The sequence below is a fragment of the Melopsittacus undulatus genome, chromosome 10 (genome assembly GCF_012275295.1).
Source record: "Melopsittacus undulatus isolate bMelUnd1 chromosome 10, bMelUnd1.mat.Z, whole genome shotgun sequence".
Lineage (NCBI taxonomy): Eukaryota > Metazoa > Chordata > Aves > Psittaciformes > Psittaculidae > Melopsittacus > Melopsittacus undulatus.
Window position 1 is genome coordinate 8,961,410 of NC_047536.1, and position 15,555 is coordinate 8,976,964.

The following is a 15,555-nucleotide window of genomic DNA, read 5'->3' on the forward strand; positions in this document are numbered from 1 at the left end:
GAGATGGCACAGGTTGGGTGAGGAGTTTGGGGCACCTGGAGAGGGCATCTGCCACAGGACACCCTGCTTTAGTGCAGTGAGCAGCCTGCCTTGGAGGGGTTTGCAAGGTTAAATAAGCCAGGAATACCCCCTACCCTGCCCTGCCTATCAAGGGACTGTGCAGCCAGTGTGCAGTGTCCTCCCAGGAGCAATGCAAAGCTCATGCAAGGTATTTAAAGTGCACAGCATTGATTTTTCTGAAGCAGAGGTGCCTGAGCTGAACAGAGGTGCCTCCCTCTGTGCATTAATAGTGCCACGCTTTGGAAATAAAGGATTTATTCACCCTCCAGTTCAAACACTTCGAACACCCAGGAGCACGCTTTACAAGCCAAAGTTTTATTTGTTTCATAAACAAGTAAAATTATATTAATGTAAAACAGATAAATGGACAAAAGTAAAACACACAGCACTGAACACAACGCTATAGAGCACTGACGTGTAGAAGTGCAGTTCCCTCCCTCGTGCGGTGCCCTCCCACCCCCCCATGTCCCCCAGATGGTTCGCTTGAAAAGCCTAATACAGAGGTCCAAAATCTGATTCAGCTTAAACATGATGTACAGGTCACAGTACTGAATCATAAAGGTAACGATAGGAGAGTAACTGTCTCAGAAAGGGGGAAGGTAAACGAGTTTCCCCCAGCTCTTCTTTTTCTTTCTTCCTTTTGTCAATTTTTAAACAAATAGGTTGGGGTGGGGGGAACCATGGAAATAAAACACTTTTTCACTCCAATATATATATAAAAAAGCAAGATTCTCAGTGAACACAAAATTCTATAAAACTACCATTGATCTGTGTTGGTTTTTTTTTCCCCAGATATTTTTTTTTCTTTTTAAAATTTGCTTTAAAAAGGATAAAAAGTGCACGGACACCCTTATAAGGCACAAACAGATCTTCTGTACAAATCATATATCATCGGACTGTTTAAAAAATAATAGCAATACGAGTACTAACAATTAAATCTTTAAGAGGCTACCTTTTCCTGGCAATCCTTGGGTTTTAAGAAGCCTATTCTGGAACGTTCCTGTTGCTCTCAGATAGGCAGGGCAACACATCCACTACTCTCACCTCCTGCTCGCTGCACGGCCACACTCTGGACCCTCACTGAGCTGCCTCCCTTGCTGGTCCCACTCGATGCTGCCCTTGTGGAAATGGGACTGGGCTGCTACAGCAAAACCACAACCTCTGCAGTGTTGGGAACAGCTCAGACACAGCCTGGAGTGGATTCAGTATTCCTCCTTGCTGGATTTAAGCACATAAAAGGAAAGAGAGCTACACCAAAGAAAACCCCACCCCAGGCATGCAAATAGCTGTGTCCATTGAGGACCTGAAGTGTCAGCCAAGCACATAGGCTCTGCTCTGCTAGCACACCCACTAAAAAGATCCAGGCATCCCTGAAACCAGAACAGCAGCCCCAGGGATGGCAGCTGGCGTTTGCTAGCCCAGACCAGACCCAAGCTAACATCACTCGCTATGGATACAGACAGCTTCCCTGGAATTCTTCATCATGCAAAGGCTTCCCACTGCAGCCCACCCACCAGGCAGGTGCCAACCCAACCTGGCCTTTCATCACCTGCTCACAAACTGCCATCATCATGCTCTTAGTGCTGCACCCACTGACCACAGCCAGACCCTGATCTGCCATAGCATGACCAAGGAGGTCTCTGTGAAGGCAATGCCTGCAGTCCCTGGGCAGAGGGCCTGGACAAGGCTCCAGCTTTGAAAGATGCCCTCACTGCCATCTTTGGCAAAGGTAAGTAAGTGAACTCATGCCACAGATGCAGTGCCAGTGGCTCTGCTGAGGGCTGGGCAAGCTCGGCAGCATCACAGCCAGTGGCATGAGCCAAGTTTCCCTAAAGGGCTCTGGAAAGCCAGCAGGCTCTAGTGCCGATGCAGCAGGGCAGTGGGTAAGAGATCTCGTGCTACAGCAGCCTCTCATTTATACACAGAATTAAAACATTATTTAGCTGTTCAAGATTAAAAAACCCAAAGTTTTTCTCTGTGCCCTGTGAGCTGGCAGCACAGCACTGCAGGAGGAGGATGAGCTGCTCCTCATTGTGCCCTCCTGATGGTGAAGCAGGGCTAGGATGGGGCCAAGTGCTGATTGGTAACAAGTGCAGCACTGGTGGCACCACCAAGTGCCAGCACTGTGAGAGGTGGCAGCAGACCCATGGCTATGGCATCTTGGAGGATAGAGTAAATGGCAAGGCAAGGTGACAGACACCAACAAAGTCAGGCTGCCCCTCTGGGCCCTGAAACCCTGAACATACAGGGGCTGCTGTTCTTTTTCCTTTATTTTGGACAAAAATATGGTAATTGCACCTTTCTGAAGAAAGCTGTTTCTATGCACTTGGTGGCACAAGGTCACAGAGCTAAAGTGACACCAGCCCCTCTCTTATCCTATCACTTGCGTCCTCTCTCTTCCCCTCTTTACAAACCTGGACCAGTTGGAGACCAACCAGGCACAGGCTGAAGGACTGGATAGGAGCCACACAAGTGGGCAGAGGACAGAGAACAGAGGGTAGCTCCTGCAGGAGCAGGAGAACACCAAGTTCCTCAAACCAGCACCAATACTGCATGCCCAGATGCTGCCCAGCTCATCCAGGTTGCTGCTGCTTGTAGCTAATATCACAGCTGAAATCCATTTACCTTTTATGTCCCAACATCTACTAATAGTCCCAGGAATGAAAACTCATTCCTTCTCCCAGGTAAAGCTAAGTGAGACAGATCCCTGCTCATCTCAACAAGTTCTCATCTACTGTTGGGACCCAGTGTCTGGGCAGCTGGGAGCAGTGCCAGGAAACCTGGAAAGGCAGGAGAAAGAGCAGGTAAAATCAGCAGATACAGTCCCTAGGAAAAAGCTAAGTCTGCTGGGACTGGGACAGAAATCAGTTTCTCACCACGGGCTCCAAAAAGTCCCTGTGGTGGGCAGGAGAAAGGCTGAGCCCTGCTGCAGTACTGGCAGCAGGGGAAGGGATGGGGAGGCGAGCCAGGCAGGACAGTGTGAGATGGCAGCTACACCGCCTGCAAAGAGGAGCAGAGGAAAATGCAGGCGTTGTGTGCCTGGAGGTGACAAACACCATCACTGCAGATGATGGTAGCCTCGTGCTTTTTCTGAGCTAGGACTGCCTGTCCAAACGCCCCGCTCATCCACAGGCTGCAATTCATGGATGGCTTCAGCAGCCAGCCATACGGCACTGCCTGAACAGCCCATCACTGCTGCTGACTGCTCCATCACTGCTGCTGCAGCAGCTGGGGCTCTCAGTGGGCTCATGCTCCTCACCGCTACCCTGTGGCTGCTCCATGGGTCTCAGCCTCCCTGGCCAAAAGTCTCTGCTCTGCCATAGAAAGCAAAAGCTGCTTTATCTAAGCTGCTTTATCTAAAGCCAGACCAGCTTCTCCATGTGCCCCAGAAGCCTGCTCAAGGGGGGCAAAACCCAAACAAAACAAGAGAGAATCTGTCTGTGCTACTATTTTGGCCTCAGCTAATTCCCCTTACATGGATCAACATGACATTTCCAGACCAGTTTTGTCCACTTTGAACCCTCCCACTGGGCCTTGTCTAATTTTATCCCACCACAGCACAAGCACCTGGCAGCAGACCAGAGCTGTTGGGGTTTCGGGACTGGGAAGCCCAGTGGCACCCAGCACTGACCAAATAAGTGGCAACCTCCCCTTCCCAACACACACCACAGCAAGAGCCTCCTTTTCTGGAGAAAGAAGTGAAAAAAGAGCCTTTGCACAGGAAATTTCTCATTTGCAGCTGGGTTGGATCCAGACCGCGATTCCCTGGATTCACCCATGGGCACACAGCCTGGCCGGCACGGCAGCCGTGCCTTTGGGCCCCACGTGATCCTCAGCTCAATTTGATCCCTGAATTGTGCCCTACCAGTCAAATAAGGAAACACAGATAACGAGCCACTTGATAACGACTGACCAGCACGATAACCCATAAGCAGGGACGGAAAGGCATGGTTACTGCTAGCGGCGTTCCCATTTCCTACGGCCCGAGCCGGGCCCTACGGGCGGTATATCTTAATAACATCTTTGATGACCCGTCGGCAGATTGGGCAGCAGGCGTTGAGCTGCTTCTTCAGCTTAAGACCGCAGGTGTTGCAGAGGCACATGTGTCCGCAGGTGTAGATCACCGTGTCCACCTCGCTGTCAAAACAAACGGTGCATTCCCCGTTCTTGCTGCTTGCTGGCTCCGGAGGGAGAAAAACGGGAGAGATGGGGGGGCTCAGGGGGGAGCTCGGAGCAGTCACTGTGAAAGAGAAGGAAGGAATAAGGTCATTTAATCACCAGGATGGTGCTACAACGCACACTCAAGTCAATTTTTAAGGCTCTTCCTTCCTTAGTCATTGCTTGGTTCATTTGCCAAACAAATCTCAGCGTATCCTAATTGGTAGCACAGGTTCAGCCTCAGGCAGAGCTTACCATCCTTTTTGTATAGACAGAGCAAGCACAGCACATCAGGGCTTCCCCAAGCAGGGCTGTGATTTTGCACACTCATTTCATGGTGTGAGTGTGCAAAGCCCCACTGTCCCCAAAGGAGCCATGCTCTGTTAAGGGTGCCCCTGCCTCTCACCAGCCGTGCTGAATGGCAGCAGCACATGCCAAACACCAACATGTGAGTGGCTATGCGGGTACCCCCATCAGTGGAGCCCTGACAGCGCACAAAGCAGTGGTGTGGGTGCTGAAAGACCCCCAGACATGATACTGCATCCCCAACCACTGCAGCACTGCTGCTCCAGCAAGTGCAGCCCTGCAGGGACTACTTCCATTAGACAAAGTGGGAAGCAACATGCAGCCTTTCCTCAGGCCATGAAAATCTTCCCAATCACTTTGTTTCTTTCCAATTATTTCTGTTGGTGTTGCGGATGTAACATCTGCCCCACAACCTTGCCCTGCTGCCTTGTGTAACCCCAGCACCATCTGTCTGCCCCGATCCCTGTCCTGGCACATGGGCTCTCCTTACCCAGTGATGACTCTGAAGCAGACGACGACCTGTTCACACTGAAGGCCATGTCCGAGTCGCTGTCGTACTGCGAGCCGCCAGGTGATCCTGAGGGAGAGACGGTCACTGGGCTGGACTGCACAGTGCCTGCAAACACAGGAGAGCTGAGCACACCACGGGGCTGATGGACACCCAAAGCTCAGCTAAATGCCCCTCAGCCCTCAGTGCTTTAGGGTAAAGCCCAGCTGCTGGGTTAAGCGCTGCCCCTTAGTATGATGCAGGTGCATGATTACAGATGTGACCTCCAGGGCCTGGACCTCACAATGCCCTTGTACACTGGCTTCAGTGAAGCAAGAACCAGTTACCTGACAGCCATTGTTTAGGGTGTAAAGTCCCTTCCCCATGGTCCTGATCTCTCCAGCAGCAGTGGCCTCTAGCTACCGCTGTCTCAGTGGCAGCAGGGAAAGGGCATTGCTTTAAATAAGAACAACTTGATTCACAAAGTTATCACCATCTGTTTTCTGATAGAATCCTTAACTTAGAAAGGAGAAGCACTGTAACTGGTCACCAGCAACAGCTCAGCATTGAAATGACATCTGATATTCAAACTGTGGCAGTGCTTGGGGAGTGGTTACTGTCTATCAGCAGCACATGTGATTAAACCAGAGCTCACAAAAATCATTGCCCTTACCAAGACAGGAGTTTAATACCTGTTAGCTGGAATAGTGGGTTTATAAAGATCTCCTTTTAAAAACAAAACCATCTGAAAATCAGCTGTGTGTCCCCCCCCCCAGCCTGCTGCTTATTTTATCTCTCAAGTCTCATCCTTTTCTGGGGTACATGCATAAGCTGCATCCATGTGAGAGCTACCATGTCCCACACACTGTTGCTTGCAAACACAAGGTGAGATAAGGAGCTGCTTCCTCACACCAGTGACCACCTTGTAGAGGGAACACTGGGAATGCAAACCCCTACCTCCTGTTCCGGCCCAGGAAAATTCACCAGCCACATGCTCCCCATTATCATTCCATTTGGCTGCACTTACCCAGTATTTTGAGCTGATTGATTACACCATGGATTGTAAAAAACACCCAGAGAGACTGTGAGGTGTCCACGCACATCAGCATCCCTCGGCTGCCTCCATTCACCCCATGGTGCACCTCCCCATTCGGCAAGACCATGAAACTGAGGATGTCGCCGTTGTTGAGGACCGGGAACGCTCGGTAAACCACCCAGTACTCCTTGCGGTCCAAGAGAAAGTCTGGATCTGCTGGGAGCTCATTTGTCCGTAAAGTACTCGGATCACAGGAAGTGATGCCAAACGAAAGGGCCCCATAGTATGGCAACCCAAGGTGTCCTACTTCCACAAAGAGGCTTTCACCAATGTGCAAAGGCCGGTCAGAAAACACCAAAGTCCTATTGCTTTCTTGCCAGTTGGTGCATGCAACCATCCGGTCCTGGGAAAAGGTGATGTCAGGTCCACGGGTGGGATGGAATCGCAGGTCTGTGTCCAGGAAGGCTGGGACCCCATGGGCATGCTGCCGCCGGTTTGGGCAACAGGGGATGATGTGGTTGTCTGTCGCAAGTCCTGGTACCCGACTTAGGTTTAGGTTTGCAATTTTGGCCACCACTTGGTTATTCTCCAGTTCGTTGTTATTGAAATTGGCTGAATCGTGGTTGCTCTGCGGAAGGCAAGTGCTGAGACGCGCAGAGCTGAGACGAGCAGTGGTCATGGTCTCTGCAAACATGCTATCTGTGAGATAAAGACAGTGATAAGGGGCATCAGAGTAAGATAAAATTGCCTACTTTTCTTGTTACATTTGTTATTATTTCAGCCTAGAGACTATCTGGATTCTGTTCCTTCAAATGGAAAAACAATGGGAAAATTAGCCAGAGGTCAACCATTAATAAAGAGCTGGGAGTGGAGAGTCGCATGTGGAGGGGGCAGAGAAATAGCTGCATATTGGCATTGGCTGAGGAAAAATTAGTGTCATGAAGTACCCATGTAATGTGGGAGCTCCTTGCACTGGTGAACTGGGAAAAGCTGTAAACCAGTGTGGTCCTACAGCTTCCTCAGTAGAGGGGTCTAATAGCTTTGAGGTTACTCTGTAAAAGAAGGAAACGTCTCAATATCTTGTTGTCCAAAGGTCTTGCACAAACCAAATCCCAAGCACAGTGATGGGAGAAGTACAAGCATGAACAGTATTCTTTCACACTCAATACAGAGGTGCCTAGGCATAGGGTGTGTTCAAGAGAGGTCATTTTACCTCTCTTGGCTTTCAAGCCTTGTACCTCAGGGGTGTTCACAGCACTGCAGAGATTTTCAATAGAGAGCTTGGCACAAAATCTACTTGCTGCAGGTGTTAGGAAGAAGATTTTTACAGCAGGGAGTTGTTTCATCCTTTGACAGCAAAGGGAAAGCCAGGATGCTGACTCTTCATTTCACAGATTTTCAAGCTGGCCATGCCAGGCTGGGGGAGGATTTAAAGGTGTGGAGAGGCTCAAGAGTGCTCTTCCTTCTACCTCCTGCACTGCCTGGGGCAGCCTGGACACTTCGCTCTGATGGTAAGGCATTAACTAGATGAGCAAAGTCAAAGCATGTAGCAGTTGAGTGTGTGAATGAAGCATAATCCTGGTCTTCCCAAAGATGGAGTGGGAAGATGCATCCCAGCACCAACACTGCCTGCTCCTTGGAGGAGAAAATCACCAGCAGGAAAACCACCCAAATCCATCCAGCAGCTGCAAAGCAGGGGCTGCCTTTGCTCAGAAGCCCGTTCAGGAGAGGCCACTAGTGTCAGTTAATGGCTGGACCAGATGCTTCCAGCAACTACAAGATATCTGTCAAAAAATGCTCCACAGAGGAGTAAAACATGCCCAAGCTTCATGCTGCTGAAAGATGCATTTTGTGACCTGTGTATTTCATGGCTTTCTCAAATTGCAAACTTTTATGAGGAAGAGACAGTGAAAGAAACATGTCTGCTGTAACACCACCACATCTGTAGCAAGGAGGCTGGGTCTCCTGGTACCACAGCTGAGCATTGCCCTGATTCCTGCAGCAGTCTGTGGGGCTGGGCACTTTGATTAAAGAAATATATAACAAATCAGAGTACAGGTGCCCTCAGATTGAGTTCTTCCCTCTGCATAACTGGATGTGGCAGGCAGGACTGGTGAGAGAGGGGGCAGAAAGAAACTACATTTTATTTCTCTAACTACAATCAAATGAGGAAGAAGGACCACTCTGTATTGGCCAGAAGCAGCTGCACTGGCCAATACAGCAAATGCTCCTTCACCTCTGTGATGAGCACCAGAGACTGGAGTGTGTCACAAGTGCAATTACAGGATAAGCTGCTGGTAAGGCTTAATTACACATTTGAGGCAGAGCAGGCAGGGCAAAGTATTGTTTACGTGTAGCCTTCTCGCCTGCAAAATAATTGGCACCATTCAGAAGAATATGTGATGAAGCTGTCTGCCCACTGGACAACATTTCACAGCTTATGGCTGGTGTCTGCTGCGTGTGAGGATAGAGGCACCATCCCCTCGAGCAGGTGCAGCGTAGTTTGGCTGCTAAAACTAAATCAGCTCCTTGGAACCTCTGGGAAATGGCAGCACTCTTGTATTTTAAACGGATTCCCTGTGGTTTAGACCAGTTCAAAACACTCCATCTAACACTAAATTCATTTGAAATTTCAGTGCTGTAAAAGTCATGAAAGGAAAGTCATTCCATGGCAATTGGCTCGGTTTGCTGATGGGAACAAATTCATCCCCTCCTGCAGCCCCCCCAAGGATGGTGCTTGTAAATCAGCCAAGCACCACCTGAATGCAGCAATCTGCTTAGGGGTGAGGGCAGATATGGCACATGGTGGCAAGGATCCCAAAGCACACAGGAGCTCACACTACATTTTCTCATCACTCTTCAGCTGGTGGGCTGTATCTGTGCTGCAGCCGGTGCTTTGTGGACATAGAGCGATGCCCACGTGTAAGGAAAGGGTAAATTTGGTTTCATCTGCAAACACAGCCTGTTAAACTGCCAGCCCAGGCAGGGACCAAGGCCAAGGGTTGAGAAAGGGGCTGAGGAAAAGCACCACAAAACTCTTGGGGAATGGGTGGTGGTTTTCCAGTGGACTAACAGTACGTGGTAGCTGGGAAAGAACAGGGGAAGCCAGAACTGGTCACTTTTGTCTCCTCAGTCCCTGGGACCTTGCTGTAAAGCAGCACCATGTTTTTCCATGCCATAGCACCATATTTAGCTCAGAAAAAGCTAGATAAAGTTACATGCAAAGATTTCCATTTATCCTTTCACATGACTGCTACAACGCACAGCCTTAGGGATTTCCATCACTGACATCTCTGAAATATATTGCTTTCTGGATCCCCGCTGCTAGGAAAAGTAAAATGGTTAATTTGAGGTACAAAACCAACAGAAGAGCAACCCACAGGCCAAAACACACACTTACCTAGTATTTGCACTTCATGAGTAATTCCATAGACATCTATGAGTGCCCAGAGGGGACCGGAAACTTTAATACCACAGTGAAACAATATTGGCTCCTCATCATTAATACTGTAGAAGACTCTCCCATGACGGTCAACCCAGAAGGCCAAGATATTGTCTCTCACAGCAAACCTCTCCGGCAAAGCTTTGGCCCAGTATCCGGGTCGGGTCACTAGGTCTGGACAGGCGTACTTTGGTATCTCGTCAGAGCTCATCTGTGATGGGTCATGAATGGTGAAGCCGAAGCGCAGAGCCCCGCTCCAGCCGTGGTGCACAGCCACCAGCTTCAGCCTGACTTTCTCATAGAGGTGAATGGGCCGGTTGGTGAAGGTGACTCCATTGCAGAAGCTGTTCCTCCGCGTGGCCTTGCGGGAGTGAGCATCCAGACGCACGTTCTTGCCTTTGGCTTGGGAGTGGAAACGCGGTGGCTCTGTGATAGCGAGGACCGAGCGTCTCTCATGGCTGCTGTTGGGCAAGCTGTAGTAGGGGCGGCTGGAGACGGAGCGGGGCGGGTGGCTTGTGTCTGCAAAAGGAGAAACCAGAGGCTCCATTAGAAGTGCTTGACCCGAGCCATATGTTAGCTCAAGCCTGGACAACTGCTGCTTGCCACGCATGCTTTGCATTACCCACTGGGAACCTCAGTATTTAATCTTAACTTGTTGTGCTTGGCCACAATCTGCTCTTTGTTGCAGCAACTGGGCCCTCAGTTTTATGCAAATATAAGGCAAATGAAGCTCTGGGGGCAAAGGTTAGGCAGCTTCCCTTCTGTGCTCTGCAAAGCTGGGTATAAATTAACATCCTTTTGTTCCCATCAGATGCATCCTATTGCACTCCGAAAGGCTTAACACTTGTGACTGTGGCTCCGAGTTTCCTATTTGCAATGCATGTGCTGCTAAATCACCAGCTGGTGGCCAGAGACACACTGAGACTCAAGGCTGTTAAGATCAGAGGTGCTCAAAATGAGCATGGATGTAGGATATTGATTTTTGTGGGACATTCAGCCACTAGATTCTCTGTCCCTTAATTTTGTAATGATGAACAGGAGCTTTTGAACAACAAAAATAAACCAAGACATTTAGCAGCTGAAACACTACCTCTGCATCACCAGACTGTTCTTCCAAAATGTCTAACCCAGCCCCTGATTCAGCCATCAGATGCAACTGGCACATTAAGGAACATCTCCTCCTGCAAAACCTTGTCTTTACACAGAACCTCCCATTTGAGCTCCAAGCACTTTATAAATGATGATTGTTTTCAGCTTCACAGCACCACAGATGGCACAGAAATCCTGCCATCCCTATTTTGCAGATGGGAGAAGAATTTATGGGTGAGATCTTGCAGCATTTAAAGTCAATAACAATTTTGAGACCAATTTCAAGAGCAGCAGATCTGAGGCCTAAAGTGAAGCTCACACACGCGTGAAGCACAAATGAAAAAAGCTCAGCTTCTGATCTTAAGCCTTAGCTATAAGTTCCCTGAGGAGCAGGCAACCTCTTCTGCACACCCTGTACACACAGGGTCTTGCTCAAGGAGCTGGGCTCCCATGACCACCAGCAGGGTGTCACAGGCACTTTGATTTCCCCATTTCCCACCTACTCCACCACTCCTCCTCTTTGCAGATTCTGAAAGCAAAAATGGAAGGCACCCTGGGTGCTCAAAGTCATCCTGTTAAATATAAACCTGCACACACTTACTCTGAAATGCTTTGCCACATTTGAAGCTTTACAAGCTGTCTGCCTGGCCCTTGTTTCAAACTGCTTCCTCCTCTGTGTAACCCCTGGCTTTGCATCGCAACAAGGGAAGGATTTTCTGATGCTTTTCTCCTTTGGAAGGAAACACCAGAAGATGCCAGGAGCTCAGCTGGAAAGCTGGAAAGAGAGCTGCAGTTGTCACACTTTTTATTGCAAGCAAATACCAGGTAGGGCAGCAAGACACTGGGACTTGCATTCATGTCTGAACTACTAGAGGCTCTGAGCAACCACTGCCTTTGTGAATGCAAAAGAAGAGGGGTTGCAAGCAAGATGTGAACACAGGATTAGCCCTTGAAATCAAGCATCTGCAACAGGAGTCAGAGCTACAAAGGCAGAAAAAGCTCCTGTTTACATCAAGATTAAAAAAGGCAACCCTAAATTGTGACAGGCAAACACGGTGGCTAAATAAAAGGTCTTTTGTATCTCTTCATTCACACTGCACGTGACAATCACTGCGTAGCACAAGGTAATGGTTAACCCTGTCGTACAGTGATGTAAATAAATACATCTTTGTTCTTACACCAGTGGGGTGTTTGCTATTTCCATGCCATGAAGGCAGAGTCCTGGGGGAGACAGAGAGCAGAGAAGACTCCCTTGGCTGTTAAAACCTCTCAGGGCAGAGTCCCTGCTCAGCATAGCACCTCCACTCACAGCAGTGTTGCTGGCCAGGCTTCCCCCCATGCTCTTCCAGGGCAGGAGAGGGTTCTCTGGGTCTGTTGGGTCAGCCTTGGCCATGCTTACATGAGATGTCAGTATTTCTCTTGGGTATTGCCAGGAGAAATGTCATTTCTTGCCTCCTGAAGAGCTAAAATGCAGAACATGGCTGCTCTCAGCACAGACCCCCCCGCAGCTCATGTGGGTGCTGCTCCATGTGTCTGCCTGGAAATGTTCCCGACAAATGATGCTGCTGCAGAGGAAATAGGCTTGGGGTTTCCTTCGCAGAGAGAGGCATGACGGCATGAACCCAGCCAGCACACAGCAGTGGCGAGTGACCCTGAGAGGCGAGCCGTGAATCCTCTCCTGGACACACTTCTCCACATCAGCTCCCTGTTTTACATCTGGGTTCACAGAGCCTTTGTGCTGTCCAGCTGGAACATGGCTTAAGCAAAGCCACCAATGGGTGCTGCTGAGCGACAGCCTCGCCGTGTAGAGAAGCTGTCCATTGAGCTGCATTATCCTTCTAAAATGGATAAAACAACTTTCCTGCGAGAGCGAGTGCCCTGGCCTCAGTGTGTTGGCCAGGAGGAGGAAGGAGGGAAGAGGACTTTTGTTCTCCTCTCTGCTATCACAAGAAACCCCTGCTTTCCATTCCCTGTGCAGCACCAGCCTTCCTCCCACATCGACCTGCTGGAGAACAGACCTGTGCAAAGACAGAGCACAGCAGGATGCGATGCCTCCAGCACAGCTCCCGGGCAGGTACTTCCCACACTGAAAGAACGGGGGACCGAGGTGGGAGTGACAGTGCCAGCAGCACAACTGCCAGAAGAGCAATGACACAGACACCCACTTCAAACACAGCTTTGGGTCCATCCTGCCCGAGAGGAACTTGGGGCCAGGGTTTGGCTTTGCTTTGTTTTGGAGGTTTTTTTGAAAACAGGAAAGCATATTGTGGTGAAACAATAGGAAAATCCCCAGAAGGAAATGAATGGATAATTTATTTATAATGCCATTCCCCCTCACATGAACACCTGCCGGTTGCCACCAGGAATAAAGCCTGACATAACCCAAGGCAGCAGAGGCAGAGCTTTCCCACTGAAACACGCCTGAAGCTGAACTTGGGCGCGTGCTTTGCTCATTATGTTCTGGCGGGGACTCAGCAAGCTCAACAGGATGTTTGTGCCTTTGAATTGCCCTAATTTGCAGCCTGGCTTCCATAGTTTGGATCACATTTCAGTTCCTCTGCCACTTCTCCCAACCCCTCCTGTCTGTATTCCTGCCCAAAAGACCGTCAGTGGGATAATGACAGCCAAGCTCATGGCAGAAACATCACCTTACCCAAGGGTGCCTGATGCCGTGACAGGCAGCTAAAATCTACGCCAACTCTCCTTTTCAGCTATGAAATTCCTACAAAGCCTTAAGCAAGTAATTTCTTCTCTTTATGCCTCACTTCCCTGCCTCAGAGAGAGTAATAGTATTCCTCCATCTCACAGGAAGCTAAAAGGATTAAAAAATATAAGATTCTCAAATACTTCAAACCCTGAGCACTGTAAGCATGCCAGCAGGCTGGCTACATCATCAAACAGGACACAAACTCATGGGTTTGTCATGTCCTGAGGTCCCATCCAGCATTTTGGTTCTTTTCATTCCAGAATTTTCCATTTTACATCCCTATTCCCACCAACTGCAAACCTGATGCTTGCAGCATGAGTCCCTCAAAAGTATGAGCAGAGCTTTGGCAAATATGGAATAAGGCAAGAAAATGGAACAAAAAGCTCAGCTGAAGGATTAAGGATGGTGGTTTCCTCACTGAAACCTGCAACAGAAACCCTTTTGGCCAGGCAGCATTTCCATTCACATCCTTATTGTGTCACATGGGCAGTGCTGAAACAGATTTGGGTTATGGGGGTCCACGTTCTCAACTGCAAGTAACTGTCACACATCTGAAACCTCACCCGCTTTCCAAAAGGCCAGCACATTTATTTCTTAGGTTCTGCTGACCTTTGGAGAGGTATTTTAATAAACATGCACTCTGCATTTCAAAAAGGTGCATCAAGCAGACCCTGGACAAACCCCACATATTTATCACGGTTCCAGTTCTAAAAAGAAACATTTTTTCACTGATGTGTTCACAGCATCAGGTTTGCTTTGGCACTGAAATCCCACTGACAGCAGCAGGCCATGTTCAGCACAAGAGCTCTCTTCATGGCTGCTCTCTCCTGAGGAGACTGCTTAGCTGGGGAGTTGACCTTAAACCAGATTGATCCCATCTTCACTTGCCCTGAGAAGCCAGGCAGGAATAATATCACAGACAGCCCTAAAACAAGAGAGAAGAGCATAATGTTCAAGGAGACCAGAGCTACACCAGGGAGCTACAGCAAGGGCAGCCTGATGGAGGAGAGCACTGCCTTCCTGATGTACCACCAATAAATCTATGGTCTGCATCAGAAGACATTGTCTGGGTCCCACAGCCCTTTCCTGAGGAACCTCTGCACATAAATCCGTGATATAAGATGCGCAGAATCACAAGGCAAGCAAATTACAAGGCACCCAGGTGCTAAACACGGATGCATACTGGATAAAGCAAGGATGTCAAGGGGATCACTACTCCTTGGGTGAACAGCTCACAGGAGATAGAGCTCATCAGCAGGCAACTGGAGCACAGTTTCCCTGTGCTGTTCAGAGAAAAGGCCCAAAGGGAGCGGTGTGCAGCCTGAAACCTATCTGTTAATGCCCACCGCACAGGAGAAAGGGAATCCACCAAACACACCCCTGCCTTATCTATATGGCTGCTTTATCTGTAACAGTAGAACTTTTCCTATTACAGTTGATAGTCAGGTGGCTGCTGCTGCAACAACCCTGTTGAACATTAAACAAGCCATCTGGAGAGAGGGGGCAGGTGGCTTCTGCTTTTAAACAGGAAAATTCCAACAGGTAGGGACAGCAAGGTCAAGTTTACTGCATGATCACAAGCTTGTAGAAATAACCCTCATGGAACAAAAGTCAACCACAGTGGTCCAGTAAAACCATGGTCCTCACTGTGCTCACCCCTCTGCATCTTTACTGCTGGAGATGATGCAGCTGCACGTGTGCACAGGGCTAGAGCCTCGCTGGAGACTGAAAGAAGCAGGCTAGGCTGTTACTGCAGATAACAAACGCTAACAGCAACACAAAACAGGATTCTGCTGCGCCGCGATCTTATCTGCTGAGAACAAGAGATAAAAATCTGTTCACATATAAATTTAGTGCACTGCCTAGACATCCTTTTTTTTAATACAGAAAATGTGTTGGGGACCTCTGTGGGAAGCACTGGTGTCGCCTATTCCACGCTCACCAGTGTGAATTTATGAAGTCAGGCTACCGAATCCACTACAAGGCTGCTACAAAAGAATTGGCCTCATTTCTGAATATCCTGCTGGCTCCAGCACTGGGAAACTCAACTTGACAATTAATAAATATCCCCCATTTAGATCCCTGTGCTTTGCATGACCAGTCCAGAGCCCTGCTTTGATGTACAGATCTCCCTGCGCAGTTCTCTAACCTGAGACAAATTTCCAGGGAGTTAAAAACCCTCACATGGTTCACTTGCAATAGTGATGCAGAAATTGAGGTATTAAGGGGAGACAGAAGAGCTTGTTGTGAATTGCAGGAAATGAGACATT

General features: G+C 49.0%; 1 protein-coding gene across 1 annotated transcript in view; it reads right to left on the bottom strand.

Moving 5' to 3' along the window:
- Positions 1-359: 359 nt before the first annotated feature.
- Positions 360-15,555, bottom strand: part of NEURL1B (neuralized E3 ubiquitin protein ligase 1B) — a 34,940-nt gene continuing 19,744 nt past the window's right edge. The window contains exons 2-5 of the mRNA XM_034067169.1: positions 9,448-10,008; positions 6,039-6,746; positions 5,015-5,140; positions 360-4,300 (exon numbers count right to left, since the gene is read on the bottom strand). Of these exons, the coding sequence (XP_033923060.1) occupies positions 4,056-4,300; positions 5,015-5,140; positions 6,039-6,746; positions 9,448-10,008 (1,640 nt within the window). The 3' untranslated portion in view covers positions 360-4,055. The remainder of the gene's footprint in view (positions 4,301-5,014; positions 5,141-6,038; positions 6,747-9,447; positions 10,009-15,555) is intronic.